This window comes from Aspergillus flavus, chromosome 2 (assembly GCF_009017415.1).
Source record: "Aspergillus flavus chromosome 2, complete sequence".
Taxonomy (NCBI): domain Eukaryota; kingdom Fungi; phylum Ascomycota; class Eurotiomycetes; order Eurotiales; family Aspergillaceae; genus Aspergillus; species Aspergillus flavus.
The window spans coordinates 5766830-5794260 of NC_092409.1; the positions used below are offsets into that span (position 1 = coordinate 5766830).

A 27431-nucleotide genomic window follows, 5' to 3' on the forward strand; every position below is an offset into this window, starting at 1 on the left:
CCACGGAAGAAAATGTAACGCTTACACTGGTGGCCAAAGAGATAGAAGCTTGGTCTTCCAAGTTACGATCCTCTAGCACCCTCGGTGCAACAAGATCGGAAGAGAACTTTCTACACAGACTGGCAGCAGAATGTGGGGCATTATCAAAAGAACTCCTCCATCTTATTCGGAGGAGTATTCCAAACGACCCGAAATCGAAACGTGCGGTTTTGCGGGCAGTTTTCACTGACAGACTGCATGAAAAGGAAAAGCGTCAATTGTTGGATAGATTGAAGGAATGTCGGCATCAGTTAACCGTACAGCTAGAGACTCTGGACAGGTTAAACCCCACTTACCTTCGTCTCATCTGACGATAAAATTTAACATTTTCGTGATATAGATCGGAGCTCAAACAACTCTTCCAGAGCCTAGCTGAAGAAAGCTTTGAGGGCTTTGCCTCACTACAAAGCTGGACAGCTTGCATGCTGATCTCAAGTCTTCAGTTAGCTCCGATGTCAGTGCACTCCTACAAGAGTGATTGAATGTACCTAGCCAAGCACTTGCGGAAACCCGCATCCCAATCAATGGCTTCGAGAAGGAACAGGAGTCTTCCACATATCTGGAAAGCTCGGATCTGGAAAGTCCACTTTGATGAAGTTTCTGTCTACCTATAAGCACACTATAAATGGGCTTGAGCAATGGGCTGAAAGGAAGCGCTTAGTGCTTGTACGGTTCTTTTTTTGGAGGCCAGGGGTGGAAGCAGAAAAGACAATGGATGGCCTTTTGTGTGGTATTGTGCACGATACTCTGAAACAATGCCCGGAATTCACACCAATTGTCTTCCCGGAACAATGGGAAGAGTCTATCAGAAGCGATTGGAGAGTCCCGTTGCAGTTTCGATTTTCTCGAAAGGATATCCGTGTGGCTTTAAACACTCTCTTGCACAATAAGGAGCTCTATGAGAAGTACCGGCTCTGTTTCTTTGTTGATGGTCTTGATGAATGCTTGGAAACCTGTCAACAAGATTACCATGATATGGTGAACTTGCTCCTGGGCTGGGTCGATGTGGCCCCGCTTGATCTGAAGCTTTGCATCTCGTCTAGGAACTACGAAATATTCCGCACTGCTTTCGAGGACGAGAAGCGACTTAAGCTCCACGAATTGACTCGACACGACATTGAGAATTTTGTCATCCATCGACTGAAGGGATTCGAGATATGCAGCTACATCAAGTCAGCGGCTCAGGCCAAGCAAAAGTTAGTAAACGAGATAGTTGATAGAGCTGATGGAGTCCTGTGTGTCGCTCTGGTTCTGAAGTCATTAAGAGGGTCTCTAAAATACGACAATAAACTCGAACATCTGTTGAGAAGAATACAGAGGATGCCACGGGAAATAGAGTACTGATTGAACACTTGCTTACCTGGGCCAATCCACTTGACCGTATTTCAGTGTATCGAACATTTGCGGTGGTTGGAAAGTTGGCCGAGCTGGGAATGACACCAATGACTCTCCTCAGATACAGCTTCTTGTCTGACTATGAGATGAACACCATGTTTGCTATGCACGCTGAGCTGAGTGGTTGCGAGTTAATTGAGTCTGACATGAAAACTCGTAAAACTCAGGCCCGAGCAAGACTTAATGATCAATCGAGAGGCCTTATTGAGATAAAACCCTTACCTTACAGAGGACATTTGCTTACGAAACCCCTCGATATTGAGCATGTCACCTTCATCCACCGCTCAGTATTTGATTCTCTACAGACGCATCACATATTGGATATCATGGAAGCATGCGAAGGGCTCGATATTGTTGACGCTATGAGCCAGATTGTTCTCGCCGAGATCAAGTTCTTCGGCTTGTACTCTTTCCACTCCACCAGGCTCCGCTGGAATCTTTTGAAGAAATTGCCACCATTACTGGGATACTGCCAGAAAGAAGCTCGAGATGCTTCAATATTCCGTTTCTTTGATGAGCTTGATCATGCAGTCCTCTGCATCCAAGGACTCAGTCCCCTCCAAGACCAGCAAAACCAACTCCCGGTCTATATCAGTGGAACGGGCCACTTCACTCCTTCTGCATGCTACTTCTCGGTCTTTCACTGGGTCATCTATACGCAATATGTCGGATATTTGCCTTATAAGATCCTCCAAGATTCAAGGTTGGTCCTCGACAAATTCCAGTTCACACATATCCTGGCATGCATTATCGAATCGATATATGATACTGGCAATGTCGAATTACTGCGCGTAGTAGAGCCATACTGGAAGGCTTTGCCCAGGGTCAACACATGGAGATTACTTACATCAAGGGATGGTCCCAAACCAATATTTTGAACACTGCCCTCCTAGCAGCCCTAAAATGGCTCGCTGATTTGAGCCCCGCCGACAAGACACTATACGCAACCCTGTTAGAGAGCCTCCTGGGTTCGAGTACTGACATTCCTTGGGCTATCCAAGCGGTTACTTCATATCCACGACACAATACTGCAACTCTACAAGTGACAATTCATCGATCGCGGGTATACAAGAGTTATATAAGGGTTGAACATCAAGAGACAGTGCAATATCTCATGGAGACAAATAAAGGCCTCAGTGTCTCTCTTCATGAGCTTGTCAACTTCTGGGAACTGGAAAATGCGTCCAGGTTAAAGCAATTGCTGGGCCCAAAGCCTGAGATCCCAGAAATGGACCCTTCAAGAAAGCTTGACCTCTTGAGGCAAAGTCCGAGGTTGTACCGTAATCGCTTCGGGCTCATTGCTGGAATCGTACAGCTACCCTGGTACATCAGTCAATACGTCGCTTAATATCTTACGCCGAGGTGGTTCAAGTCTCGACGAGCCTCGTTGGGGATGCAGAAGAGTTAGGGCATGGTTGACGGAGGAGGTTTATAGGATAATATCTGGTTTGTGGATGTTGTATTTCTCTCACAGGTTTATTTTGACATATTGAGATGGGTATATATGGACAAGCATATGGCGAGCTTTATCTTTGTTGAATTCTTGTTTGAGCACATTACTTTCATTTCTCATATTATGCATCTTAATCAGTTGCCGGCAACATCAGACAGCATTATAACATAACGACCATAAGTCATCCATCACAAAACCACAAACTGACTTCCTTCACGAAACCCATTAACCATTTTCAGACCTCACCACCAAACTCTAGGCCTTATTCTCCGTAACATCAGAAGTAACCCCATCAGCTCCACCCTTCCGCTTCTTAGTGATGGTAAAACCACCGACAAGCAGGAACAGCGCCTCCAAACCAAAGATAGCAGCCAGAGTAACCATGGCACCAATAACACCCGCCACAGGTCTAGACACACCACCACCACCACTCTTCGACGTGGCACCGGCGGAATCGGATCCCGAGCCATCAGAATTATACGACGCACACTTACCATCCGTGTTTCCACAAACCTTACACCACTCCTCCGTATCGGTGACGGCAATCTTCTTCGTCTCCTCGACGAACTTCGACCACGGGATCGTGGCACTCGACTGGCCGTACAGGGGGAACTCCTTGGGCGCATCGTTGGACCCGGTAATGGTACCGTTGTGGAAGACAAAACGCACATTAATCTCCGATGCATCGGGGAATCCATCTGCAGTGGAATCGGTAACCAGCTCCCAGGACATGGACGACGCATAGTCCGGGATACCGGTGAAATTGACATCAGCGGCGGGGAGCTGCGCAAGCCCGAAGTAAGAGAGGAAGGTTCCGTAGGAACCGAACTGGATGTTGAGTTTGGTTGCACCCTTGGAGGTGATGGTTTCGTTGAGACCCTGGAGCATTTCGCCGGCGAGTTGGGAGCCTGCAATTGCACGGACGGTGTCGGAGGTGTTGTAGGCGAGGTTGTATTGTTCGATATTGGCGAGGAGGAAGAGTTGCTCTAGTTGTTCGGTTGTGGGGGTGTTGGTTGTGTTGTGGATGCTGGCGACGTTGAGGTAGTCGTAGATGGTGTAGGCTTGTTTGAAGCTCATTTTGTCCTTTGCGAAGGCGCCGTCTAGCATGGACGAGAGGGACTGGTAGAAGTCCTTGGTGCTGTCGAAGAGGTCGTTGTACAGCGTCGAGCTGTAGTAGCTGTTACTGCTGACTTTGGCGTTGTTGCAGCCTGTTGCGTCCTGTAGCCAGGTGTTGTCTTCGCTGTTTGTGCCCGTGGAGACCAGGCTGAGCGGGATGAGCTGGTAGCCGCCCAACGGGGAGGTGATGGTCGTGCCGTTGGCTAGGGTCTCGTTTGCTGAGGACCCTACCGGGGGGTAGATGCCTTGCAAGAAGGCTACGCCGGAGTTCTGGAGGACGGCGTCTGACGGTGAGGACGCGGTGACTTGCTTCAGGTTCACGATGTTGGAGCTGATGCCCTCGATCTGCAGCGAGGAGCTGGCGTCGATGTACCGGTCGTGGTAGTAGCTGCCGGCTTGGTAGACCTCGCTGTATCCGAGGTCGGTGAGCCGTGTGTTTCCTAGCACTTTGGGCGTGCGGTCTCCATGGCGGGCGAATATGTATGCGCCTAGGACTCTCTCTGCGGCAGCGAGGTCCAAGGCCGTCAAGGCCAGTAGGAGGCTGGTGGGCTGGATGGAAGACCGCATTGTTGGTATGTGATTCCTTACGACTTACTACCTCGTAGTAGCCTGAATCTTGTAGTAGCAATTTGGGGGTAGGTGCTTCTGGAGGGAAGTGAAGGAGCGGGGTGGGGGACCAGTGGTTCTTTATTATACTCGTTAGGGTCTTCACATCCACCATAGAGGAGGTTCTGTGATCATTATGACCCCTGCACTGACGGAGGGGTCGTATCGAGTGAAAAACTTAACCATGCCATTTCCCCTCTTTTGATATACCCTGAATGGGCAAGTTTCTACGGCGGTCAATGCCGAATGAACCTGTAATGGTGCCGGGATTGGAGGAAGGTGTTGACTGGTCTGTCGGAGGGAAAGAAGCACTAGTAGTTCCTAGCTTAGGTCCTCCGACTGGACAAACAGGGTAACATATGGGAGTGGGGCATACGGAAAATTATTAGCTAATTGACAGTTCTATTGCTTGAAGATAATGGGCCATTGGATTAACGTGCAGAAAGTGGAGTGAGGTGTCGGCTTTGACTTCCAGGGTCTCGACAAGTCGTTATCGGAGTATATCGGCCAAGTCCGCGGTGCCAAGATCAGCCTTAGATACTCGGAGACGGTCTATCAGGTCTCCGCGGGGATTCTTCTTTGTTTTTCCTGTTGATCCTTTAGTGTCATGAGTCATACAAAGAGTTGCCATTACTGATAAGACTCCATCGTTACTGATCAGGATCAGATAAGCCCTCTTTTCTGGTCCATTTGTTTTTACCAAGGTAGTTGGAGGTAAACTAGGGCTTGTTGTGACACGGGGCCAATACTAAGTAGGCCCGAGAGTCATCTAAGGCCGACCCCTCAATTCTCCAGGACTATTGACCAGTCCCTGTTGCTCCGCAGATAGGGCCGTCATGCAGCTAATTTAGCATTGACCGTGTGATGGTGATGATTTTTGCCATCAGGCCAATACGAGTTTAAACTCAGAGATGTCACCTTCGCTTAACTTTCTCATCGTTTCAGCGCAAAATTAGCTGGTTGGTTGTAACTAAGGACGGATGCAGATGCCAAATTCCAAAACCCTCCCAAACTCCGACATGAACACATCACAAGAGTAGTTTTGATGACATGTGGTGTGGTGTGAAAATGCAATAAGTAACAGGAACATAACGAAGCTAACTCGCCATGGAAACGCCCTTATCCCCCATAAGCTCGCATCCATTTCGTACAACTCCAACCAGACCACCGGTTTGGATGGCTTCAGAGCCTCCGCCGGCAAGTCGGAATTCTATTTCAGCTAGTCCTTCCAGCCAGGTGATTCTCGTTTGTGCAGGGACTTCTAACTGCTGCAGTTGTTCACCCAGAGCCGCAAGGATATCAGCCAAGGCCAAGCCTTTGTTGGATTTCAAGGTATTCACGGTGCTGAGGCATGAAGTGACGTCGCTAGTAGCAAGAAGAGTAGTCATAATCTCTTGAATGTCAGCGGGGTGCGGTGCGGCTATGCAGTCATAAATCGTTCCATTTGTGATCAGTTCCGGCTCGGGACGGGGTTGGTCTTTCGGTGCATTCTTGACAGGTAGCGGTATGCCTATATAACATTAGAATTCGGTGCGCAGAATTGTTTTGGTTGCACTTACTGCTTGCATGGCAGGCTTGTAGCACGTTCAGGGCGCGACGCATGTCGCCCTTACTTAATTTGACCAAGCTGTCCACGGCCTCTGGCTGGATTTTTACCTCTTCCTTCTCAATGACCAGGTCGACTAGTGACCTGATGTCCTGCTCCTTCAATGGGCTAAAGCGGAACCGGGTGCAACGGGACAGCAGAGCGGGCGATAGTTTATGGGTATAATTGGCAATAATGCAGAATCTCGTGTTGGCGGTATATTTCTCCATAATCCGACGGAGGGCCATTTGCGCGGTCGCAGTCATGGCGTCTGCTTCGTCAAGGATGATCAACTTGTACGATGCGAGTGACGATCCACCAGAGGTCGGTTGGGGGGCCATGGAGAAGATCTGTTTCGTGCCTATACTATGTCAGTTTATTGCCGAATGGAGTGGTTCCCTTCCGGGGCACAAACTTGCAAAGGTCTTAATCTGTTCTCGGACAACGTCAATGCCTCGGTCGTCACTAGCATTCAGTTCGAGCACCATCTGTCGCATGTTTTTGCTCCCGTATATCCGCCTTGCGAGCGCAAGGATTGTAGAGGTTTTGCCTGTTCCCGGAGGCCCATATAGAAGAAGATGCGGTAGTCGCTATTGCAGAGATTAGTGAGGTGGCAACGGTCATGGATTCTCGGCGCATACATTCGCATCGACGAATCTGTTAATCGTGGCTAAGATGTCTTGGTGACCGGAGACGTCGTCAAGAGTGTTTGGTCGGTACTTCTCAACCCTAGAACGAATCAGGGAGATAGTTCTTATGATATGACTTTGAAATTGATGCCTACCATGGCAGATTATCTTGAGCCTCAACAGGCAGGTCTGACGCAACTCTCTTAGCTTTCCCACTGGTATTATCGGAATTGAATTGAATGCTCTTGGACGGAGCATCTACGTCCATTTCATCTTCGTGATCGGACATTTTCCCGGGATAGATTCACTAGAGACTTTAATTGGGTCTTCAGGGGATTAAAATAAATATTATCACGTAAATAGAAGACGATATGAAATTTGCAAAGCTGTTGGCTGAAGCAAGACGCGTCAAAACACACCCGCGCGTAAAGAGGTTCGGCGCCGGAAAATCATTTCATTGCTTCAGGAGCTCAGCCCTATAGGTGATGACATGCACCTCCCGCCGTCTGGCAGCACCGCCATCAACGACCTTCGACGCTACTTCTTACTCCAACAATCCTCGATAGACAGGCGCTAAAGGGGATTGATTATATCATTATATTATTCACAATGCCGGTGAGTGGTTTGCAGCAATTAATTCGACGACACCCCGACGTTCCCTTATCTAACACAGTCTAGGCATACCACTCCGTCTTCCTCCAGGATCAGGGTATCCCCGTAATAGGTACGCCGCTACACCCCTCCTGATACGCCTTTCAGCAAACTGCGACACCATACCAGGCATACACAGCTACAATATCTCTCGAACTGACTCCATATTCTCCTCTCCGATAGGCAACTTTCCTGTCCTTCCCCTCCGCACCCGCACTCGCGGCCCCGCATACACTCTCCCCCCACTACCGCCCAATGTCCCCGACACCGAAATCGCCGTCGACAGCGAGTCGTACGACTGTGTAGACGAGATCCTGTCCCTCTTCCGCGCCAATGTCTTGTTCCGGAACTTCGAGATCAACGGCCCCGCCGACCGTATGCTCATCTACGGCACCTTGTTTATCAGCGAGTGTCTCGGGAAGGTCAGGCCGAACATGACCGCTCTTGAAGCTGGCAAGGTACACAGCCGGATGCGCTACACACTTGTGGTTATTGAGATTTTGCGACGGAAACACTGACTGCGATATGCATTGCTAGGCCCTTAACAACGTTGCGCTCGATAACTTTGCCATCCCCGGCGATGCGTCCTTCCCCCTTAACCAAGCTTTCGAGCCGCCCCGCGATCGTCAGGATGCTGAGACACTGAGAGCGTATAGTTACCTTGCTCTTTTGCTCAGGTGGATCGGAGACTAATATGTTGCGCTATAGATACCTCTCCCAGGTACGACAGGAGATTGCTATCCGTCTACATGCCAGATTATACCCCGGTGGTGTTGGTCCTTCGAAGGTAAGGGATATCCTGTATTTGGCATGAGGTCGTAAGGTCGGTTGCTAATATGTGTGCTCCAGTGGTGGTTGAGTTTTGCGAAGAGAAAGTTCATGGGAAAGAGCTTCTAGGGTGATGCGTTTTCTTTTGTTTGGTCACTATTCAGCGTACAAAGCGTATGAAAGCAACCTTTCAAGAATTTCCGATTTCATTTTCTGAAAACTATAGTGTATCCGAAATATGATATATCTAGATATGGATTGCTTATTCTTGTTAAGGTTGTCATATTCAAGTGCACTGCGTAGTAGATGAGCCTTGTGTATGGTGTACTTGTATTGGTATATCTTTATGCGGTATGCCGCATGCTATGGCGTACTTTTATAATCATGGCTGTCCAGAAACATTCTAGTCTACATGGTAACAATGCAAAATCCTATGACTTCATCTCAACATCTACACCACTGCCGCTATCGACTGCGGTGGTAGGTGTCTCCTGAGTCACGACCTTTCTCTTTTTCCGGCTTGGGTTGCCCGCGGCCTGGATAGTTTGTTGGGTGGGGATTACTCGGACAGCGTGGAATATATAGCCCTCAGCGCCACCGCGCATAGACATTAGGGGGTGCGTACGTCCGGGAAGCACCTGCCAGGGACGTACCCGGGAGTTCTGGAGTGTGGGCGCCAGCAACAGGGTGGGATCAAGGTAGAATTCAGCCATCAGTTCCGAAAGATCAGAATCTTGGAGCTCGGTTTCATTTGCGTCGGGTTGGTCGCTTGACTGCTGTAGCTTTTGTTCTCTTAATTGTTGTCTTCGGTTTATAAATGCTGTTTTCCTCGCTGTCGAGTAGAGATCCGATAATTCGGTCAAGGGCTCGATTGATGGAGAGTAGACTGCGACATGGGCCGAGCCCGCTAATAATGGAACTGCATATTTCAGCACACTGGAGGGATCCATGACGGTTGCGACGATGAGTCCGTCGAATTCTCCAGCCCGGGCTTCGTTAACGACGCTCTGGACTCGCGTCCACCTGTTGCGCTTTCGGTAATAAGCGCCCCGCTTGTTGGATTTCATGGTATATAGCTCGGACTCGGGAATTATCTCGGGCTCTTCGGAGTAGATCGGATCCGCATTAGGGTCCAACAGTTGCAGCCAGGAGATGGTCTTTAGGTGTTTGTGAAGAGGGTGTGTCTCATCTGGATTATCTTGGCTATAACCGAAGTATTTCAGGAGAGAGAGGTTCGGTTGCTTGTTCGGATGAAGGACAGTTATGCTATTGCCGGACGCGGACATATGAGCTGGGCGAGCTGGGCGATGAGTGGAAGACTCGGTGGGTGGTTGTTCATCATCATGCGCCTGTTCTGCTTCGTTCTTCTTGGGTTCGTCGGATGACCCCTGCTCCTCATACTCATCACCGTCATGTGGGTACAAGATTCCCATCCTCTCGGCCATCGCTGCGACTACCAAGCCTCCCGTATCATCGACAACAAGGTAGCGACCATTAGGCTTGGCCGCAATAGCCTCATCGAGAGAAGCGTCTCCACCATGGTGTACATTTCCCCAGCAGCCCAAGAGCCCGACCATTTCATCGCGCAACTCCATAATCCTCGCTGCGCCCTGGTCCTCCATCATATGATTCGTAAGAATGCTAACATCCAACGGAAGAACCGTGAACCGCTTCATATATTTTCTGCGCTTCCGTAGCATGTATTTAGCGAGCGAGAAACTTGTCTTCTGATCCAGAGTCTGATGAGACTCTAGAAGCTTCGAGATAATCTCCCTTCCAGCACCGCCAGACTCCTTCTTTAACGCCTCAATCTCCTCCCATGTCAGTTTTTGAGTTGATGCGTCGTCGACGATCTCGCGATTTGTGCGCATCGGAGTTCCATCTTCGTTTGTGTCGAGCTCTTCGCCATCTCCCTCTCCCTCTGCGATCAATGTTTCGGCATGCAGCTCGGCTGCGGGAATAATACGTAGACAGCTGCCATCTTTTTCGTCTGCGTCATCAAGAATCTCGAAGGTCAGATAGAACGGTCGACCGATGATCTGGTTTGCGGGGAAGCTTCCGAATTTTCCCAGGAAGACTGTTCTAATTCATTCGGTCAGTACGCCACCATTTTCTGTATAACAAAAATAAAGGACACCCATAGAATTGGGTAAGCATTGTACACATACGAGTCAGGCTCAATCTTCTGAATCTTCGTGAACTCGGAGGGAAGCCGCAATGCGACGAATTGGTTGGGTCGGACGTAAGAGTGCATCGTGTCGGACACGCAGTAGGAATTATAAAAAATAAGCAAGGAAGGGTATTAGATCATGATCTCCAGTAGCACAAAATTATACTAGAATGGACCATAAAAATTCTCCGCAAAGTTAAGAAACCGCGTACGACATGCGCGGGTGTCCCAATGCTCTTTTTACTTTTTTTGCGATAGCGCACGGACCATATGATATTATCTACTCTTTATTCGGATCAGAGGTTATTCCGTCCGATGGCTAACGGTGTTCGTGCGTGGCGGTTGATCCCCGGTGGCTTGGCATGCAACATAAGCATACAGCATACTGTTTTCTTGGGCTATACCAGGTGGATCGTTGAATCATTCACTAGGAGTGCCATAGTCGTGGAAAGTACCTCTTTGTTCTCTTATAATGGTGATGTACTCACCAAGTTGGAGACTTCATTCCTTGAGACGAGGGAAAATCTATGAAGTCTTCATATCGGATTCGTCATTCGTCAAGACTGTCAACTGTTACTAGGAGCGAAGCCGAGACCGCTAAACCTCTGCGTTATAAATAGTGTATAATAATGAGTCAGGTCATATTCGATACGTCGCTAACTTTATGGCAGCCGTTTAAAGGCCCCATCGGCGACTGAACTGATCCAACGAAGCATTCAGTTGCCTACCCGTCTCCCACAGCCAGATTTTATACTTCCAACCCGCATTGTCATGGATATGCTTCAATGCTGCCCGAGTTATATAGACACAGCTCGGGGGGCAACAGGTCAATCAGGTGCGGAGCTATCTTCTCATGTGTATTGTTGATATCAATCACCATCTTAGCGGCTGTGTCCAAGGTATCGTAAGACTTCCGCCTCCACTCCTCCAACCCTGAAGATGAGGACTGGGCAGATAGACTCAAATTGTGCCAATGCAGTGTGAAAATGGCCCTATAATATCAATATCTAACAACGTAGAAGATGAAGAGCTTGCTCACCTAATAGCAATTGCAATAGTCCCACAGAAAACGCCCTAGACATCCTGACATTGTTCCAATAGAAGCCCTAGCACGACTTACAACGAAGTATCAAGTTATCAAGTTGATTTGATTGTGTATTCATATTCGGGTCTTCGGTAGCATTTAAAACTTGGTCCAAGAGCCATATTGCTGGGGCAGAGTACCCAAGGCCTTTCATTTCTATCGATGCTACGGCTGCTTGAGACTGCGACATGTTGTCATCTTGTCAATGTCCTCTGATGTTGCTAGTTGGGAATGGCTTAAGATATCAATCGCAAAAGGCTGATCTCATGCTGATAGCTTGCACAAGAACAACCTTTAGCTGGTTAGCAAGAAAAACGTTATGAAAGAAGGGTCAGTACCGTTCCATGACAATGATCCCTGACCATATATTAATCGTTTCGTCTTCCTTCGTATAATTATGTAAATATATCAGCCACTCATAATAGAGACCCGCCACATACCCCATCCGCGCACAGCCATTGACAGATAGGAATGCATCATCTGGCTTCCCGTGTGCATACTCATATAGCGCTAAAAGAGCGCCAGCTTAAATTAATTGAACAGTAGAAGGAAGCACTGCTTGGACCTGGGTGAAGAATAACTTGGCGGTAATGTAAAGGGACTCGCGGCTAATACGTTGCTGTTTTTGTGGTAGTATCTCAGGATGTTATGTCACTAGGCATATACTGAGCAGAAGAACTGAGAAGCTTGCTGGAGGGGGAGGCGCCGACATGGATGAGATAGTCATGAAAGCGTTTGCGACATATAATAGGGAGATAACGATGGATGCCCTGAGAATAATGCGCACTGATATCGTCGACAAACTGATTTGTCATTTGAATACTTCGACGGGTCTGCAGATATAAGGTTGTGTCTATTGCTGTCGGATTCATCAGGGGCCCCAGAGAGATGACATCCAATGGCGTGTCATTGGAGACAGTGTCCATAGAACGTATTGTTGGGTTGATGTATTTTAGCTCCGCATTTTTCCTCAGGGGAACTGTGTTGTTACCTAGGAGACGGTTCTTTGGGCAGCTGTGAAACATATTGGCAATCCAGGCCTTTCTGATTTTGATCATTGGCTTGAATTGCCATGGTATCTTATGTACCCATATGACTTACCTAGTACATTAACTGCAGGATGAAACCTGTACCTTATCACACCGTTTTTTTACGCTTCTTACAAGTCACTCACACGAGTGGTGCATGTTCTTTTGTCACCATCTCGGACTGCCCAGGTTATAGACCGTCTGCTCTCTACAGCTGCGCTGTTTTGAGCTGCAGGGCAAAGGGATTCTTCGACAAGCATGTCCACCATCTTATGTCAGACTATGCAAAGAAATCGATGCCAATATTATTCAGCTTTCTCCTCAAAGCGACAGAAAAGGCCTAGTGGCGGCCAACAGCTGACAGTCGGTCGCCGCTAAACCATACACAGCTTTTATGTGGGTTTCTATCGTTTTAGATCGGACCTTATGCTGAACATCGACCAATAAATGGCTAGACACTCTCGGCCCATAAGTATAACTACTTGATCATTTCTTTCAGGTCGATAAGAGTTTGAGTAGGATACTATACCAAAATCTATCTACTTATCACCATGTTTCAATTTCGGGGCACCACATATCCAGCATTCGATATTGATACAATATGTATACGGAGCAAAATAAGTCTGATATACGACCGGAAGGTGGCCTTCGAGGTTGGTTAGTCGTTGGGGGCTCGTTTCTTGCTTTATTTTGTACAGTTGGCTTTTTGAATGCGTATATTACACTCTACTATCCCAATATTGATATAACATCAGCAGAATCGGTGTCTTTCAAATGTACTATGAGCAAAACAGTCTCGAGACATTAGGCTTGCGGTTTGGTAGCTTCCAAATGATAATTGGCGTTAGATCAAGTTCCTCCTCTCGTTCATATATGTCGCTTAGACTAACGGCATATCAGCTGTCTCACGGGGTTGTCTATCATGGGCGCCATGTTAAACCGTCAAGGGAACACCGACTTCTCCGGGCTGCAACTCTTTGGTGGGATAACATGCGTGCTGAGAGCATCTGCAATTGCAGCGACAGTTATCTGCTAGGTAATTTGCACCAGAGCAGAAAGATCTGATACAAAACGGCTATGCAGATATCGCCAGAAGATTTTGAGTACCGGTCAACCTTTATCTAAGCTGTAACTCTAAGCAAAGCTCGTCCTGTATCCTTCAATAACCTAGCAAGGGTAGTATGTTTTAGGTTTCTTTATTTAATTCCTGGTGAGGGGCAACGCAAAATTTTCAGCTTTGGATCTCGACTCGATCACTCATTATACAGCATAACAAACGCTGTGTGGCGATAAGATTAAACATAAAAAATTCATATTGCTCTCTGTGTCCATTACTAATTCAAGAGAAAAAAAGCATGTAGGATCGACCAGTGGCTAAAGAGGCGGGTGGATCATGTGGTGGTTGTGGCTGAGCTAATACGTAATGTGGGGTTGACGATACTAATACGGTCGAAAACAAGGGATTCCTTGATTTTAGGCAGTGAGAAGGCTTGCTGATCGGTAATTAGTGTAAGTATGGAGGGACGTTCCGACCCAAAGACTGGCCACCGGAAATTCGCCTTCTTATCCACTCAATGCCCCATAATTAAGTTGACGACTACTACGGAGTAGTTTATCCGGAAATCTGGGTGCCTGTTATCAACATCTATCTATTGTGAATTGCCCTCCTCGGACCCTGTCAGGAACGCTTTGAAGAGGCTGTATGGGACAAAGTCATGGCATTTATTGTCTGACGGACATCTTCCAAAGCAAAAGTGTCTATTGGACCCCAGCCTTATCTTGAGCCACCGTTACGTATGCTCACGAAATAGCTTTGAGCCACGTCTCACTGTCCGATCAATCATTCGCGCATGAGGGAAGCGAGATTCACTAACTCGTACCCTTTGTCATACACCTTTGATTGGTCGCTCTTAACGTGCTCACCTTGCATTCATTTAAAGGCGCTGCCTTGAGTTAATATACGTCTGCCTTCATGGTCTTGCGCAAACGGGCTCCGCCACACCTGTACAGTCTCAACAAGGGTAATGCTCGTGCTGAACCTCGTTCCGCAATTTCACAGATCTCCCCTACCTCCAAATCCGTGTCGTCTTCCTCCCCGAAACGCTTGACCCGACCGAGACGAGCTCAAAGCTCTCCACAACCCCATCGGCTTCCCTCTCAAGAATCAGTATATTCTCCAGATCTTAATACGTCACCTGCATTTGATTTAATGCCCTTGGAGCAAGCTCAGAGGTCTCCAGTTCGATCCTCACCGAGCGAAAGCATGAACCCATGGGCGGATGAACTGGTGGAGCGACCCGGCCAGAAACATCAGGGATATAACGGTTCGGGGCAATCGGTCGCTGATAGTGCTCCACCAGCCGAGAGTGCGGAGAATCGAAGGGGAGATCGTGTGCCGTCTATTCTTGTTGCTGGCACCCAAAGGAGGATGGCCGCAAACGAATGGCAGCAGAACGGAGACGTCAACGACGCTCCTGACTGGGAACACGTAGGAAACTCCCCGGCTCCGCTGCAGTCCAACAATCCATTCTTGAAGGCACGACAACCCGAACAAAATCCATGGGACGATAGAAGCCCTCGCCCCTTCTCAGAAGCAACATCTGCATCACATGATAGTGCAAATGCACGTTTGGGACAAGGTCCGATTGGTCTCTCCATTTATCTGATGCACAATTTCCGCGAGCGCAACGCTAACGCACGACAGATGAAGGTTATATTCCAATGACAGCACGCTTATCGCTTTTTGACCCGCCATCAGAGTCTCCATGGGCTGGAGAACGCTCTGCAGTGCCCCCACCGACCCTGCACGAAAGCCAGTACCCTGCGCAAGATCCGTCACACCCTCCTCAGTCAGCAGCTGGGCTTACGAACGCTCAGTCTCCTTTCCAACCGCCTCAGACGACACCTTGTGATAATCCAAATGCATATCCTCCACAACTGCATCAGCAAGGGAAACAAGCAAACCTATCACCATGGAATGAAATAGGTACTCCTGCTACTGTTTCTACTGCAAATACTGGGTCTTCACATGCTCTCATTGACCTCAATGAGGCATCGGATGCACATATACAAACGAACCAGCGTACGGCGGCATCATCTGTGTATTCCGATATGAACGGGGGTCAGCCACATCCAATGCCATCAGAGAACAGCCAGCTAGGCCCTGCTCCACCTCTTCCTGAACGCTCAAATATTTCACAGCCTGGTCAACCGATTTCTGGTACTCCAGTCTCCGAAGCTGAAGCACAGAATCAGCATGAACAGAGATCTGAAACTTATTCGATCAGGCATGTCAATTGGACTGACGCCACAGGAAAGCTGCGCGACTGCCCGATTCTCGCTCAAAATAAAAATGGACCATGCCCATTGCTAGCGCTTGTTAATGCTCTCGTGCTGCGCTCAAGCCCCGATTCTCAGCCTCCTATAGTCAGAGCGCTACAAACACGAGAACAGATATCTCTTGGTTTGTTGATCGAAGCTTTATTCGACGAGTTAACAACATGCTTGGGGCCAGACGACGAGCTTCCAGACATCGAAGCCCTGAGTAGATTCTTGACTATGCTCCATACGGGCATGAATGTCAATCCACGACTCACACTGGTAGGAATTCTGTTGCAATCAGCATATTTTCCAATACTGACAAGGAAGTAGGGATCTAGCGATTCGGTGGGCACGTTTTTAGAAACTAGTGATATTAAGTTTTATGGCACTTTCGGTGTCCCGCTGCTACACGGTTGGGTCGCTGAGCCGTCTACAGAAGCGGATGGGGCGTTGACACGTGTGGCACAATTTTATGAAGACATCCAACTTCTTCCCTTTCGCAAACAAGAACTTGAGGATCGGGTATTTCGAGGCGGGTCACTCACCCCAGAGGAAGAGCAAAGCATGAAAGATATTCAAATCATTCAGCATTTTACGGAGATCGAGAATGCCACCCAGCTCAGCACATTCGGGATTCAACACTTGACAGAAAAGCTGCCGCCAGGGTCACTATCGATTCTATTCCGTAATGACCACTTCTCCACCCTCTATAAACACCCTCAGAACCATCAGCTTTTCACACTAGTCACTGACGCTGGATACTCCCATCGGGCGGAAATCGTATGGGAATCTCTCGTTGATGTCAATGGATCTCAGTCCGGCTTCTTTGCGGGTGATTTCCGCCCTGTCAGCCATACCTCGACCGGAGCCTCCGATCCATCCGGTCCAAGGACGTCCAGCAATACTAGACATTCTGGAGTCTCCTCGGCAGTCTCACATGAGCAGCAGGGCAGAGCATTGTCTCCACAGGAGCAGGCTGATGCAGATTATGCTTACGCCTTGTCCCTTCAACTACAGGAGGAAGAGCAGCAAGCCAGTGGCAGGACTCCCCGTGACCGTAATCAGCGAGCTTCCGTTCCGTACTATCCTCAAGGGTCCTCCGAGGGACCAGCTCCTGCTCGCCACCGCTCTACAGGCCATCGTCCTTCACATCAACCTAGACGACACTCGCCGTCTCGGGACGCTGATGACGTTCCGCCACCTTCTTATGAGCAGGTAGCCAATAATGCGGCCTATCAGTCACCTCCACGAAGTTCCAACAACAGAGCTGCGCCTTATGTGGCTCCTTATCAGAGAGCCCAGTTCGGAAGACGACCGCCAGGTGTGCCTATAGCAATCGGACCATCGGATCGCCCTAAAGATCGAAATAAAGATTGTATTGTCATGTGAACCCACCAGGAGTTCTACCGCTACCGGTGCTAGTTTGACGATATGTTTGATGACGAAACGAAACGATACTGGTGTATGAACCTATGTACTTTATATAGACACGAATCGGGAAGGGCAGCCGTATCTTTTTCTGCATTGTTCAAGAAGGCGAGATATGACTCGCCTGGTCGTGTTAGGGCAACAGGGCGCTTTTCCTTTTTGATGGAGCGGGTTTACCGGCTAATCGTATATGGATTTATCTTTTGTTGTAGATCCCTACTACAATTGTTAGGAGGGTTTATATAGCGACGATAGTGTCTATGCATTTAGGCTGTTTCTATAACATTCCGGAATATAGGTCATTTCCGACGGGGGAGAATTTCTCTCATCTGTTATGATTACACGGAGGAACTTTGGCCTAGCATGTGACATAGCACGTATGCTGGACTGGTTCATCCAAAATCCTCCCATCTCCCCATTCTGTTCCGGACAGAACCATCCACCATAGGGCTCGATATCGGCAAATGTTCGAATGACGCAAGAGAGTTCTCTTATTCCCGCATTCTGGCATTGCAGAACCCCCCTGCGCCTGCAGCGTCTCGGCACCGACGCATCCATCTCTGATATCTGAGACAAGTTCCCGGCACGTTTGTTTAATAAAAGGCTGCGGTGGGCCCACCGACATAAGCTGCCATGGGTCACCTAATTGGAGGAAGATACATTGCCTCCTTTTCTTGAATTTCTTCATGTTTCATTAATACTCTTAGACCCTGGTTCCTGGCTTGTCGTCCGCGTCGATGAATGGTCAGGTATCGGAAATTATTCAGCGGGTATTTATTCCGTGGGGATTCCGAAGTCTGAGCGTATGGAGTATAGACTTATTATCCGGACTTTTTGAGCCGTCGGGAAAACGGACGAGAACACCAACGGGCTTTTTCCATACCATATTGGAGTGTATTACTTGATTGCGATGGTGTGCTAGTAATTGACCAGCTATTTTTGAGGACATTTGTCTGGACATCGTCCCACGCAGTCCTATCACATCTGGCGAGATGCAAGGCGCCTCCAGACAGCATCTATAGCAAGAGACTTCTAGGTTTCATCCTTTGGGGGGCGCTCGAATCAGCTAATCTGTTAAGAACCACTGTTAATCAAATCCAAATGCCCCTAATGCACGGTGACTGGTGTCATGTTCACCAACACCTGTTGGCCAGGTTCTACTTTTCATCGGGGTTCCCGACTTGACTTTAGTATATAAACAATCAGTTTTCCCTCCATGCTCTAACCGCACAGGCTTTGGGTCACCTCTGATTGTCATAATGCAACCATTACGGCTTTTGGCTCTCACAGCCATTCTTAAGGGCGCCTGGGCCCTCAGTGCCAATTGTACAGGGTCCTTTGACGCCATCTCGGCCTCTGATTTCGTCGCAAATATCAATCCAGGGTGGAATTTGGGAAACAGTCTCGATGCTACTCCCAATGAAGATTCTTGGAATAACCCCACTGTTCAAGAATCGACCTTTGACTATGTCAAGGCAGCTGGTTTTAAAAGTGTTCGCCTTCCAGGTGCGTCCATACATAGCCCCTCCTCTTCTGAGAGACTATTCACTTATATGCTGACAATACCACTAGTTACTTGGACACATCACTTCACTAGTGAATCTCCTGACTGGACCGTTGATCCTAAATGGCTGCAGAGAGTTTCTGATGTTATTGACATGATCACGTCTCGTGGTCTGTACACTATTGTCAATGTCCATCACGGTAAGCCATCCAAGTACGCCTATAAACATGGCCTAGTCAGTGGCTAACCATTAAGATTCCTGGGAATGGGCGGATGTCACTAAATCTGATGCAAACATCACCCAAATTGAACAGAAATTTGAGAAACTTTGGTATCAGATTGGTACTAAGTTGGCTTGCAAGTCAAGCATGGTCGCTTTCGAAACCATCAATGAACCACCTTGCAATACTGCTGAAGATGGTGCCAAGATCAATAAATTCAATGAAATTTTCCTCAGAGCAATCAATCGTGCCGGGGGCTTCAATGCAAAGCGAGTCGTCAACCTGGTAGGTGGAGGAATGGACAGTGTGAAAACTTCACAGTGGTTCAAGACCCCCGCCAATATCACAAACCCATGGGCTCTTCAGTTCCATTTCTATAGTCCTTGTAAGTAGACAAAATTCGTCTTCTCACATTTTTGTGCTAATGCTCTCGAACAGACGACTTTATCTTCAGCGCATGGTAAGTAGCATTTTATCCTCTACTAATACGATCTTCATGCTTAAATCTCCTAGGGGCAAGACTATATGGGGCTCGGACTCAGATAAGAGTGAGCTTGACAGCACTCTCGGCCTTCTTCGAGGCAACTTCACCGATGTTCCTATAGTCCTTGGAGAATTCGATGCCTCTCCGACCAACACTGAACCTGCAGCACGCTGGAAGTATCACGACTACCTCATTCGCTCCACGAAGAAGTACAACATGAGCCCTATCATCTGGGACAACGGACTTGATCACCTGGACCGCTCATCAGGCATTTGGCGCGACCCAGTGTCAATCGAGATCATCACCAATGGGAATGAGACCAACAGTCTTCCCGACAGCACCGTAGACACCTCTGCGCCAAGCCAGTCGTCTTCGGCATACATTTACCACAAAGTGGGAACAGAAGTCACTGATCAGACTCTCCCCTTCATATTAAACGACAACACCCTCGTCTCTATCCAAGACTCAAAGGGCACCACCCTAAAGGCAGACACAGATTATACCGTCTCCGGTTCCAACATCACATTCCCTGCCTCGTTCCTCTCAACTTACTACTCGGAAACCAGCGAGCCAGGCCTCCTCCCCAACTTCACCCTCAAATTCTCATCAGGCGCATCCCCCGTCGTCCAACTCGTCCAATGGGACACCCCGACACTCTCAAAGACCTCCGCTGCTGCCTCATCTATCTCCGGATCCGACCTTTCCATCCCCATCACATGGAAAGGACTTCCTAAACTCGCCACCGTAAAGGCCCTCCTCAACAACGGCACATACTTAGTTGATGACTTCACCCAATGGTTCGGACCTTTTGGCGAAGCCAGAACAGTAAGTCTCCCTTCACTTTGCCCACTCGCGATATATCCCAGAGAGTATTAACACCCTTATTCCCAATTTATAGACATACAGCAACCAATGGAACTGGGATGACAAGAATGTGATTCTCACACAGGCTACGGTTGAGGCTGTTGTTGCTGCGGGACAGGATACGGTCTTTACGTTCGAGTTCTTTCCACGCGTTGACACAACCACAAATACGGTCAACTTTACTTTGACTGTTTGAGATGTAGGAAGTTCTTTTTATTCGTATGGATATTGTTATTTTTCTCTTCTCATAACCTATTACTTGATTTCGCTCTTTGTGTTATATTATTGATCTTTGGTTTTTTCGAATTGGCTTTTTATGTTAATTTGAACAATGGTAAAGATTTCCGAAGCGCTCTATTGACGTAAGTTAAGCGTAGTATGTAGGCTCTATAACTGCTAATTGTTAGGGCCAGCCGGGTAGTGACATAGTACGATTGTATAGAAAGCTGCAATCAATATTGATTAATATGTTGATTAAATTAACCTAATCACATAACCCAAAGTCCATTCCGCTATTAGTAGTCATATTATCATTACCAACCAGATCCAACGTCCAAATCAAAAACGCGCTATATACAAGACTAAGCAAACTCGCTTAATACAAAGTCTTCAACACCGACAACGGCAAGTTAGGATCATATTTATCCCAAACGATCTTATTCTTCTCATCCAAATGCGCACCCTCATCCGTAATCGGAATAATCGGATCCGTCGCCAACACCTCCTGCTGACTGAATCCCCACTTATCCCTCGGGATCCAGATCGTGGGCGTAGGCGACTTAATACATGGCTCGTAGTAAGCGTTATAGCGTTCTTCTTCAGAGTATTTGATCTCGACGTCGTTGCGGCGGACCTTCCGACGGAGAGCCGCGTAGTCGCGGTAGAGGTTCGGGTGGAACCATTTCCAGGCGGCTTCCCATTTGCTGCGCGGGCTGAGGAAGTGTACTTCTTCTTCTTCTTTGCATTGCTGGGCTTCTTCTTCGGCGTCGAGGGTGCGGGGGAGGAAGTTGTTGAAGGGAGCAAGAGCTTCGTTGAGGGACATGTGGGCTAGGACGAAGAGGATGCCGAAGAGGACCATTATGACTAGGGGGCCGACTGCGCCTTTGATGGCGAAGAGGCCGATCATGCAGATGTCTGCGAGGTAGATGCCTGTTAGGAGGTGTTGGAGGGCTCGGGGGTAGACGAGACCCTTGGTGTCGATGCGGGGGTCGTAGACGAAGAGGAAGTTGTAGCGGTAGGCTTGGTAAACGAGGTAGAGGCCGACAAAGGCGAAGCCGAGAATGAGCGGTGCGATACAGGAGTATGTCAGGGCTGCGGGGGCTTGTCAGTCTATGCGTTGCTTTACTAAATGATGGAATAGCTGCAGTGTGAGAACGAACCGATAACGCCCATGTTTGTGAACACGGGAAAGATGTTACCCCAGCTGATACCGCTGAGAGCGGACCATCTTTCATACAGACGTCGGGGAGAGCGATCGAAAAAGGTAGTGATGAATTTGAAGAATAAGGCACCAGCCACCTGGACTACAGCCATGGAGCTCATGGTCAATCCTTGGAGCAGGAAGTAAGAAATATAGAAATTGGTTGCCTTGGGGAGGTTCTCGGAAAGAAGATCCTTGGCGGACAAGGGGTCTTTGATGATTTGTGTGACTGCAGCAGACGCTGCTGAAGTCAACGTCGTGACCAGGAAGACCTGGACGACCTGAAAACAAAAATGGGCACTCTGCGTGAATAGTTCCACGCGAGAAGAGGATGGCACACCGGAACGTCGGGCACAAACTATATGGGGCAAAGGTTAGAGCTCAAGTAGCCGAAGGGGATATAGATTATCAGGGACATACTTCGGCAGATGATTGGCACCAAGGACATCAGCATAACAAGTGCCGCCGATGGTAACAGTCCAGCAATTACACCCTTTATCGTCTCTGGAAGCAAGTCGATCCAATGCAGAAATGGAACCATGTCGGTAAGGTATGTGATATTTGAAATAGTACCCACAAGGGCAGATGGGATGGACCAGAAAATGACAAGCGCAGCAATACCACCCTTAACCGCGAACTTTCGCACAATGCGTTGCCACCAACTGAGATTCAATGCAGACCAGACAACCTCCGTGGGGGAAATACCGATGAAGCGGGGAGTCATATGGAGTGGTTGGTGATGAGACAAAGTCTGCAAGGCAATCTGGGCGGCGGACTGGGTGTCGAATTCAATGAAGATTGCAGAAAGAGTTTTCATCTCCCCATCTTTATACTTTTGTTGTAGATGATTAACCTCCTGCGAAATTTCCACAAGCTGCTCCCGCAGCCACTTAATCGTATCGACTTTTTCTCCAAACCATGTAAGACGATGAGTTGGTCGCCGGATACCATGAAACATCGGCGAAGTGCCTGCTTCGCTGTCAAGAGAGGTATCTGATGGAATGCGACCCTTCAGGTGCGATGAATTGGCAGATCGAATCAATCTTGTCTCTGCGCTCTCCAACCAGAAGGCCAACTTATCCCTTCTGCGGACCAACTTATCCAACTCTTTACAGTCGGTAGTGATCCATATCCGGTGAATAGAGTCACCAAACACTTGGCGCAGCTTTTTCTCATTCTTATATTCATCAGGGACTGACATGAATAATACTGTCCGCGAGGAAATCCGATTTACATATGCGGAGGAGTTGAGATATGCTTGACGGAGATTGGCATAAAATATGCTCTCCCGCGTTACCACGTAGAATACGAACGCTGTTGAGACTGTCAATAACCCTCGCTCTCATGACATTAGCGTTCACTTACTGAAAAAGACAATCGCCATCACGGTATGAGCATAATAGCGCTTCGGGTTTTTCACGTTGCTGAAACTCAATGCATCCAGCTGAGTATTACCTGCACCACCAGTTGCATTAATAGGAAGCAAGATGGGCCAAGTAATCAAGCATCCCGTGAAGCATGTAGCACACAGCACTCTCAGGAATCGAAGGAAAAGATAACCGTCCATGGAAGAGGAATGAAGGACGTGCGCATCGGATATCTTGAGAAAGTGCCCAAACCAATTAAGGAAACCTGAGGGTAGCTGAGGACTCCGTTCACTGGAAGATCCGTTAGTATCGGTGCAGAGGAAGTGTGGTTTAAGTTAACTTACTGCTTATGCCAATTAGGTAAATGTGTCCTAGGCGCGTACCACCGAAGTTGAGTTCGTCGACAGATCAGGAACAGACCGAACCAAAAGACTGCGATTATCAAGGCAGGAACTAATGTGGTGACAAGTGCGGAAAGAGACGTTGAATCTTTGACACCAAGATTTTCCATAGCCTCGGAAGTCGTTGAGGAGGCATTTCCCCGGGAAGACCCTATGTTAGGGTCATTCTCAGGGTTCTGTCAGTAGCCGGATTAGTCTCATTCGTATCTCACGAGGGCTACAGTTCTGCTCTTTGTGCTCATCACGTACAAGGAGGTCCGACCGCTTGACGAGCAAGTCAAATAGTGTCGTTTCAACCATAATGGCCGTCAGAAGGCTAGCTCATGGCCAGCTAGATCGATTCTTGGTAGAAAACTGGGGTCTGGATTCTACAACAACATTGCACAGGCGTCGGTTCAGGAACAAGATGGAGCTAATCGCGTCAACATATATGCTCGGACGGACCGGCCCACCCTCATGACTAAAATATGCAACCCAGCTTGTCGAAACTGTCAGTCAAAATGGGGGGAAGGCACCCGAGGCTGAAGTATGTAGACTTGCAGGTTGACAGGAGTGCTATTGGCGGACCGGTCCAACCCAAACATCAATGGGAATGTGTGTGAAAGGGTAAAAATGTTGATTATCTCCAGGCACAGCCCTTCTGATTGGTGGCTCATAAACGACGAGAGGGCAGCAAACCCACAGTGACATGTTCGTGTGGGCTGCAGCTCGCTCCGCGTGGTAAAGAACCGGGCTGGACTAACTGGAAAGATTTAAAATTTCGGTGGAACATGCATGAGGGGTGGGAACACGGACCCAGAGAAGGCCGTCGTGATTTAGTAGTCGATAGTGTCCCATAAGCTTGAGGGTGGTTTATCCAATCGCCATAGGGAATTGTAGTGATCGCCGATCCCACAAACTTTGCTAAAAGTACGGAGTATCGCGAACTTGGGAAGTAAGGAATGTCTGCCACCGGGCTTTGGCCGAGCTTCTGTAATTCCCTGCCACACAGCACAGCAACTCGCATTGTTTGGATATCTTTTGAGGCATCGACGTGAGCCTCTCTCTTTTCACCTTGCGTCGTCCTGATTCTTGAAAATTTCTTTTTGCCGGCCACAAGAGTTCTCCACGTCGCTTAATTGTGGGTTGTATGCGCTAATCAGATGCAAATCGCCACAGGGGTAAAGAAGGAACGCGAGTCCAATTAGCGTAATCTCTATCCATCGCGATAATTGCCTGTGCCTGGCGCCCATCATTGGCCGTGACATGTACCAAGTGGGCTCGAGCACTAAAAAGGCATGTAAACGAAAGAAGATCCGTTCCATGGGTCGAGCGACAACGGAACCGATCCAATCAGTTGAGCACCACTGGTGTCAACAAATCCAGACGTGAACCGTTTGGTGGACACGTACGCAAGGGATGCGTACTTTTTTTGGCATCCGAACAATGAGCGAAATACAAATCCTCTTGACTCGTGGTCGCTCGCTTAGATGGTAACGGCGAACGATGCAGGCCTGGTCTTGCATGAAAGTAGGAAAGTAAAACGGGAAACCGTGGTTGTGCTCAGAACCTCGCATGGCTGGAACCATATTCCGGTCGGCTATTAAATTAACACCTGAGACATGTTGGAAAGATCAAAGGAGGGGACAAGGTCCCGAGAAATTGGAAAGAGGGAAAAAAAATTAAATTAAAAAAAAGCAAAGTGAGGCCTGAAGAGCCGGCCTTGGACGATTTCCCTTTTCCACCTAGACTCTCTAGCGACGTGACATGCAGAATTTCTCATTACATACAATCCCCACTCACATCATATATGAATAACTAGTACGAAGTAGTTTATAAGTTGGTAGGCAACCATACAGGAAGACAACGCTGTACATATGTGCGGTGAATGGCATTCCTAAGTATCGCTTAGAATGGAGCACCTCATTTCGAATGTCGGTAACTGGTAGCCTCACCCTGCAGTCGAAGCGAGTGACATTCCTCCTAGGCATCCATCATTTTATTCGAAATATGATTTGCGAGGTAGATTCAAATAGGGTTGTCTTGCATGTTGCGGTAAGGCCCAAGAAAGACGAACGGAGTTGAGAAGCAAGACAAGTCCGAATCCATGCCTCCGAACTGGGCCATCTATATCAGACATATCAGCCCGATAAAGTTTATATAGTTTCTTGGATGCATCCAATATCAGGTATTCGTATGGACCCTGATCCTTACATATAGAGCTTAAGAATTTCGGTGCCTAAAGCCTCTCAATTTGGAATCTTTGATGGGTTCATGCATTCCCTGAAACGAACGTTCGAGATGTTTCACGTAAACCGACTTCTACGCGACGTGGGGAATCCCTAGCATACGCCATAGCATGCTACCTTTGCTTGCGATATAGATGCGATAGGCTCACCGTATTATGTACATTCTTCTCGGGTGCTTGTTCGTTTGACAATTGTTCTGAAGATATTGACTACTTGACATTGGCCTTGAGAGGTTTGTCATAACCACTTTGTACGATATTGCGTAGAGACTGTCTGACGTTGATATCCATATGCAGATGTATTTGTATTCCCTTCATTTTTTTTTTTTTTTAGCTCTTGTATAGCTAGTAATTTCCCAGCCTTTCTGAGATGCTTGGCAACTCATAATCTAGATCTAAGTCCTCAGAACGCCGAGGGATGATAGGCGGTGGATAATGGCAGTATACAATGACCGATAGCGACTGCGACCTTTTGATGTTCACGATCATTGCTCAATTTGACGCAACCTCGTCCGAAGAAATGGCTTTTATTAGCAAAGAGCAACGGATGAGCACAGACAGTGTAACTGACGATTCTGCTTCCCACTCTGTGCTGCCCCAATTTGAATCAAAACAACCATTCCCTCCTCTCTTGGCAGATGATCTAGCAATCCCTTCTCAAGATGCGCCAGATACCAGCTTTACGGAAGACGATCCAGACATAGCTGAGGAGGAGGATTACGACACGAACTTCCAGTCACAGTACTCATTAGACGATCAATTGTTCTCCGATGCATCCACAGACGAATCGGACGGACAATCGCCGGAAGACGATGGCATCGAGATACATCCATTTCGCCATTCTACAAGCTCACTTCATGGTCCCAATGCATTCGCTCCCCCTTTTTACAATAGACCCCCGACGCCTCTGCCTCCCTCTCCTTCTTTGACATCTCTTCTGCGACCTCCTTTCTCGACAACTACTTCCCGACCAACTACCCCTGACAGTTCTGATGTCGAAACGCCGAACGATACAGAAGCAGCGGTTGCGAAGTCAGCGCGTCGCGCCACAACCGTTCCTCGAGCAAGTCCGAAGGTGCCAACATATGAGTATTACGGTTTCGTTCTATATCTCGCCTCCTCGTTGGCATTTTGTAAGTGCAGACGGTGGCTACTGTACCCGGGGTTCATGTGAACGGTTCTAACACTCTTCTCACAGTATTGTACATCCTGTGGTCCTATCTTCCCAAGCCGTTTCTACACCAGCTTGGAATAACTTACTACCCGACTCGATGGTGGTCACTAGCGATCCCCGCGTGGCTTGTCATGACCATCGTCTACATTTACATTGCGCTCGCCTCGTATAATACTGGGTATATGACGCTACCAATGAACAGCGTTGAGAACATCGTGGATGAGGTGGCGAATGTTGCTGTGATAGATGGCAAGGCCAGGAGACGACCTGGTGGTGCGGCCAAGATGAAACCGGGTGCAACTTCATATCAAATCATGGGACCGCAGAATAAGAAAGTCAATTGGAAGGAAATCTGGAGTGAGGGCACTGATGCCGTCCTGGATGTCCCTGTAGGAGGGGTGTGCGAAGTGCTATACGGCCAAGGACGGGATGATGATGATGAGGTATGCGAGGAATATGACTTTGTTGGTTGATTGACCAAGACAGTCTTGACTAG

The 27431-nt window shown here is 48.2% G+C and overlaps 9 protein-coding genes across 9 annotated transcripts; 5 read left to right on the plus strand and 4 right to left on the minus strand.

The window, feature by feature from the left end:
- Window positions 1-750: 750 nt before the first annotated feature.
- On the plus strand, window positions 751-2782 carry F9C07_2226695 (uncharacterized protein; the record flags this gene model as incomplete). The annotated part of the gene is made up of 3 exons (XM_071509786.1): window positions 751-1235; window positions 1376-2137; window positions 2233-2782. The coding sequence occupies 3 exons, from the start codon at window positions 751-753 to the stop codon at window positions 2780-2782; spliced, it is 1797 nt and encodes a 598-aa protein (XP_071364081.1).
- Window positions 2783-2902: 120 nt separating this feature from the next.
- Window positions 2903-4699, minus strand: F9C07_2278333 (histidine phosphatase superfamily). Its single transcript, XM_041285037.2, has one exon. The coding sequence runs from the start codon at window positions 4568-4570 to the stop codon at window positions 3143-3145; it is 1428 nt and encodes a 475-aa protein (XP_041143673.1). The 5' UTR covers window positions 4571-4699; the 3' UTR covers window positions 2903-3142.
- A 439-nt stretch (window positions 4700-5138) lies between these two features.
- F9C07_1351174 (uncharacterized protein) lies at window positions 5139-7347 on the minus strand. The gene is made up of 5 exons (XM_041290378.2): window positions 6979-7347; window positions 6836-6923; window positions 6610-6784; window positions 6169-6555; window positions 5139-6119 (listed from the first exon to the last, which is right to left on the minus strand). Exons 1-5 carry the CDS (start codon window positions 7110-7112, stop codon window positions 5707-5709), a joined length of 1197 nt encoding a protein of 398 aa, XP_041143674.1. The 5' UTR covers window positions 7113-7347; the 3' UTR covers window positions 5139-5706.
- Window positions 7348-7432: 85 nt separating this feature from the next.
- F9C07_1871 (actin-related protein 2/3 complex subunit 3) lies at window positions 7433-8371 on the plus strand (the record flags this gene model as incomplete). The annotated part of the gene is made up of 6 exons (XM_071508459.1): window positions 7433-7438; window positions 7502-7547; window positions 7658-7932; window positions 8012-8124; window positions 8183-8261; window positions 8324-8371. 6 exons carry the CDS (start codon window positions 7433-7435, stop codon window positions 8369-8371), a joined length of 567 nt encoding a protein of 188 aa, XP_071364082.1.
- A 302-nt stretch (window positions 8372-8673) lies between these two features.
- On the minus strand, window positions 8674-10496 carry F9C07_1870 (putative eukaryotic translation initiation factor 3, gamma subunit; the record flags this gene model as incomplete). Its single annotated transcript, XM_041290379.1, has 2 exons — window positions 8674-10324; window positions 10411-10496. The coding sequence occupies 2 exons, from the start codon at window positions 10494-10496 to the stop codon at window positions 8674-8676; spliced, it is 1737 nt and encodes a 578-aa protein (XP_041143676.1).
- Window positions 10497-13682: 3186 nt separating this feature from the next.
- Window positions 13683-17433, plus strand: F9C07_1351024 (uncharacterized protein). The gene is made up of 3 exons (XM_041290368.2): window positions 13683-15163; window positions 15229-16124; window positions 16176-17433. The coding sequence occupies exons 1-3, from the start codon at window positions 14497-14499 to the stop codon at window positions 17232-17234; spliced, it is 2622 nt and encodes an 873-aa protein (XP_041143677.1). The 5' UTR covers window positions 13683-14496; the 3' UTR covers window positions 17235-17433.
- A 1099-nt stretch (window positions 17434-18532) lies between these two features.
- On the plus strand, window positions 18533-20542 carry F9C07_2226701 (glycoside hydrolase superfamily; the record flags this gene model as incomplete). The annotated part of the gene is made up of 6 exons (XM_041285030.1): window positions 18533-18779; window positions 18846-18977; window positions 19033-19383; window positions 19437-19458; window positions 19512-20307; window positions 20381-20542. The coding sequence occupies 6 exons, from the start codon at window positions 18533-18535 to the stop codon at window positions 20540-20542; spliced, it is 1710 nt and encodes a 569-aa protein (XP_041143678.1).
- A 257-nt stretch (window positions 20543-20799) lies between these two features.
- Window positions 20800-23904, minus strand: F9C07_1868 (putative DUF221 domain protein). The gene is made up of 6 exons (XM_041290380.2): window positions 23784-23904; window positions 23478-23710; window positions 23132-23424; window positions 22187-23080; window positions 21726-22124; window positions 20800-21657 (listed from the first exon to the last, which is right to left on the minus strand). The coding sequence occupies exons 1-6, from the start codon at window positions 23832-23834 to the stop codon at window positions 20942-20944; spliced, it is 2586 nt and encodes an 861-aa protein (XP_041143679.1). The 5' UTR covers window positions 23835-23904; the 3' UTR covers window positions 20800-20941.
- Window positions 23905-26209: 2305 nt separating this feature from the next.
- On the plus strand, window positions 26210-27408 carry F9C07_1867 (PIG-P-domain-containing protein; the record flags this gene model as incomplete). Its single annotated transcript, XM_041290369.1, has 2 exons — window positions 26210-26894; window positions 26960-27408. The coding sequence occupies 2 exons, from the start codon at window positions 26210-26212 to the stop codon at window positions 27406-27408; spliced, it is 1134 nt and encodes a 377-aa protein (XP_041143680.1).
- Between the last annotated feature and the right edge of the window lie 23 nt (window positions 27409-27431).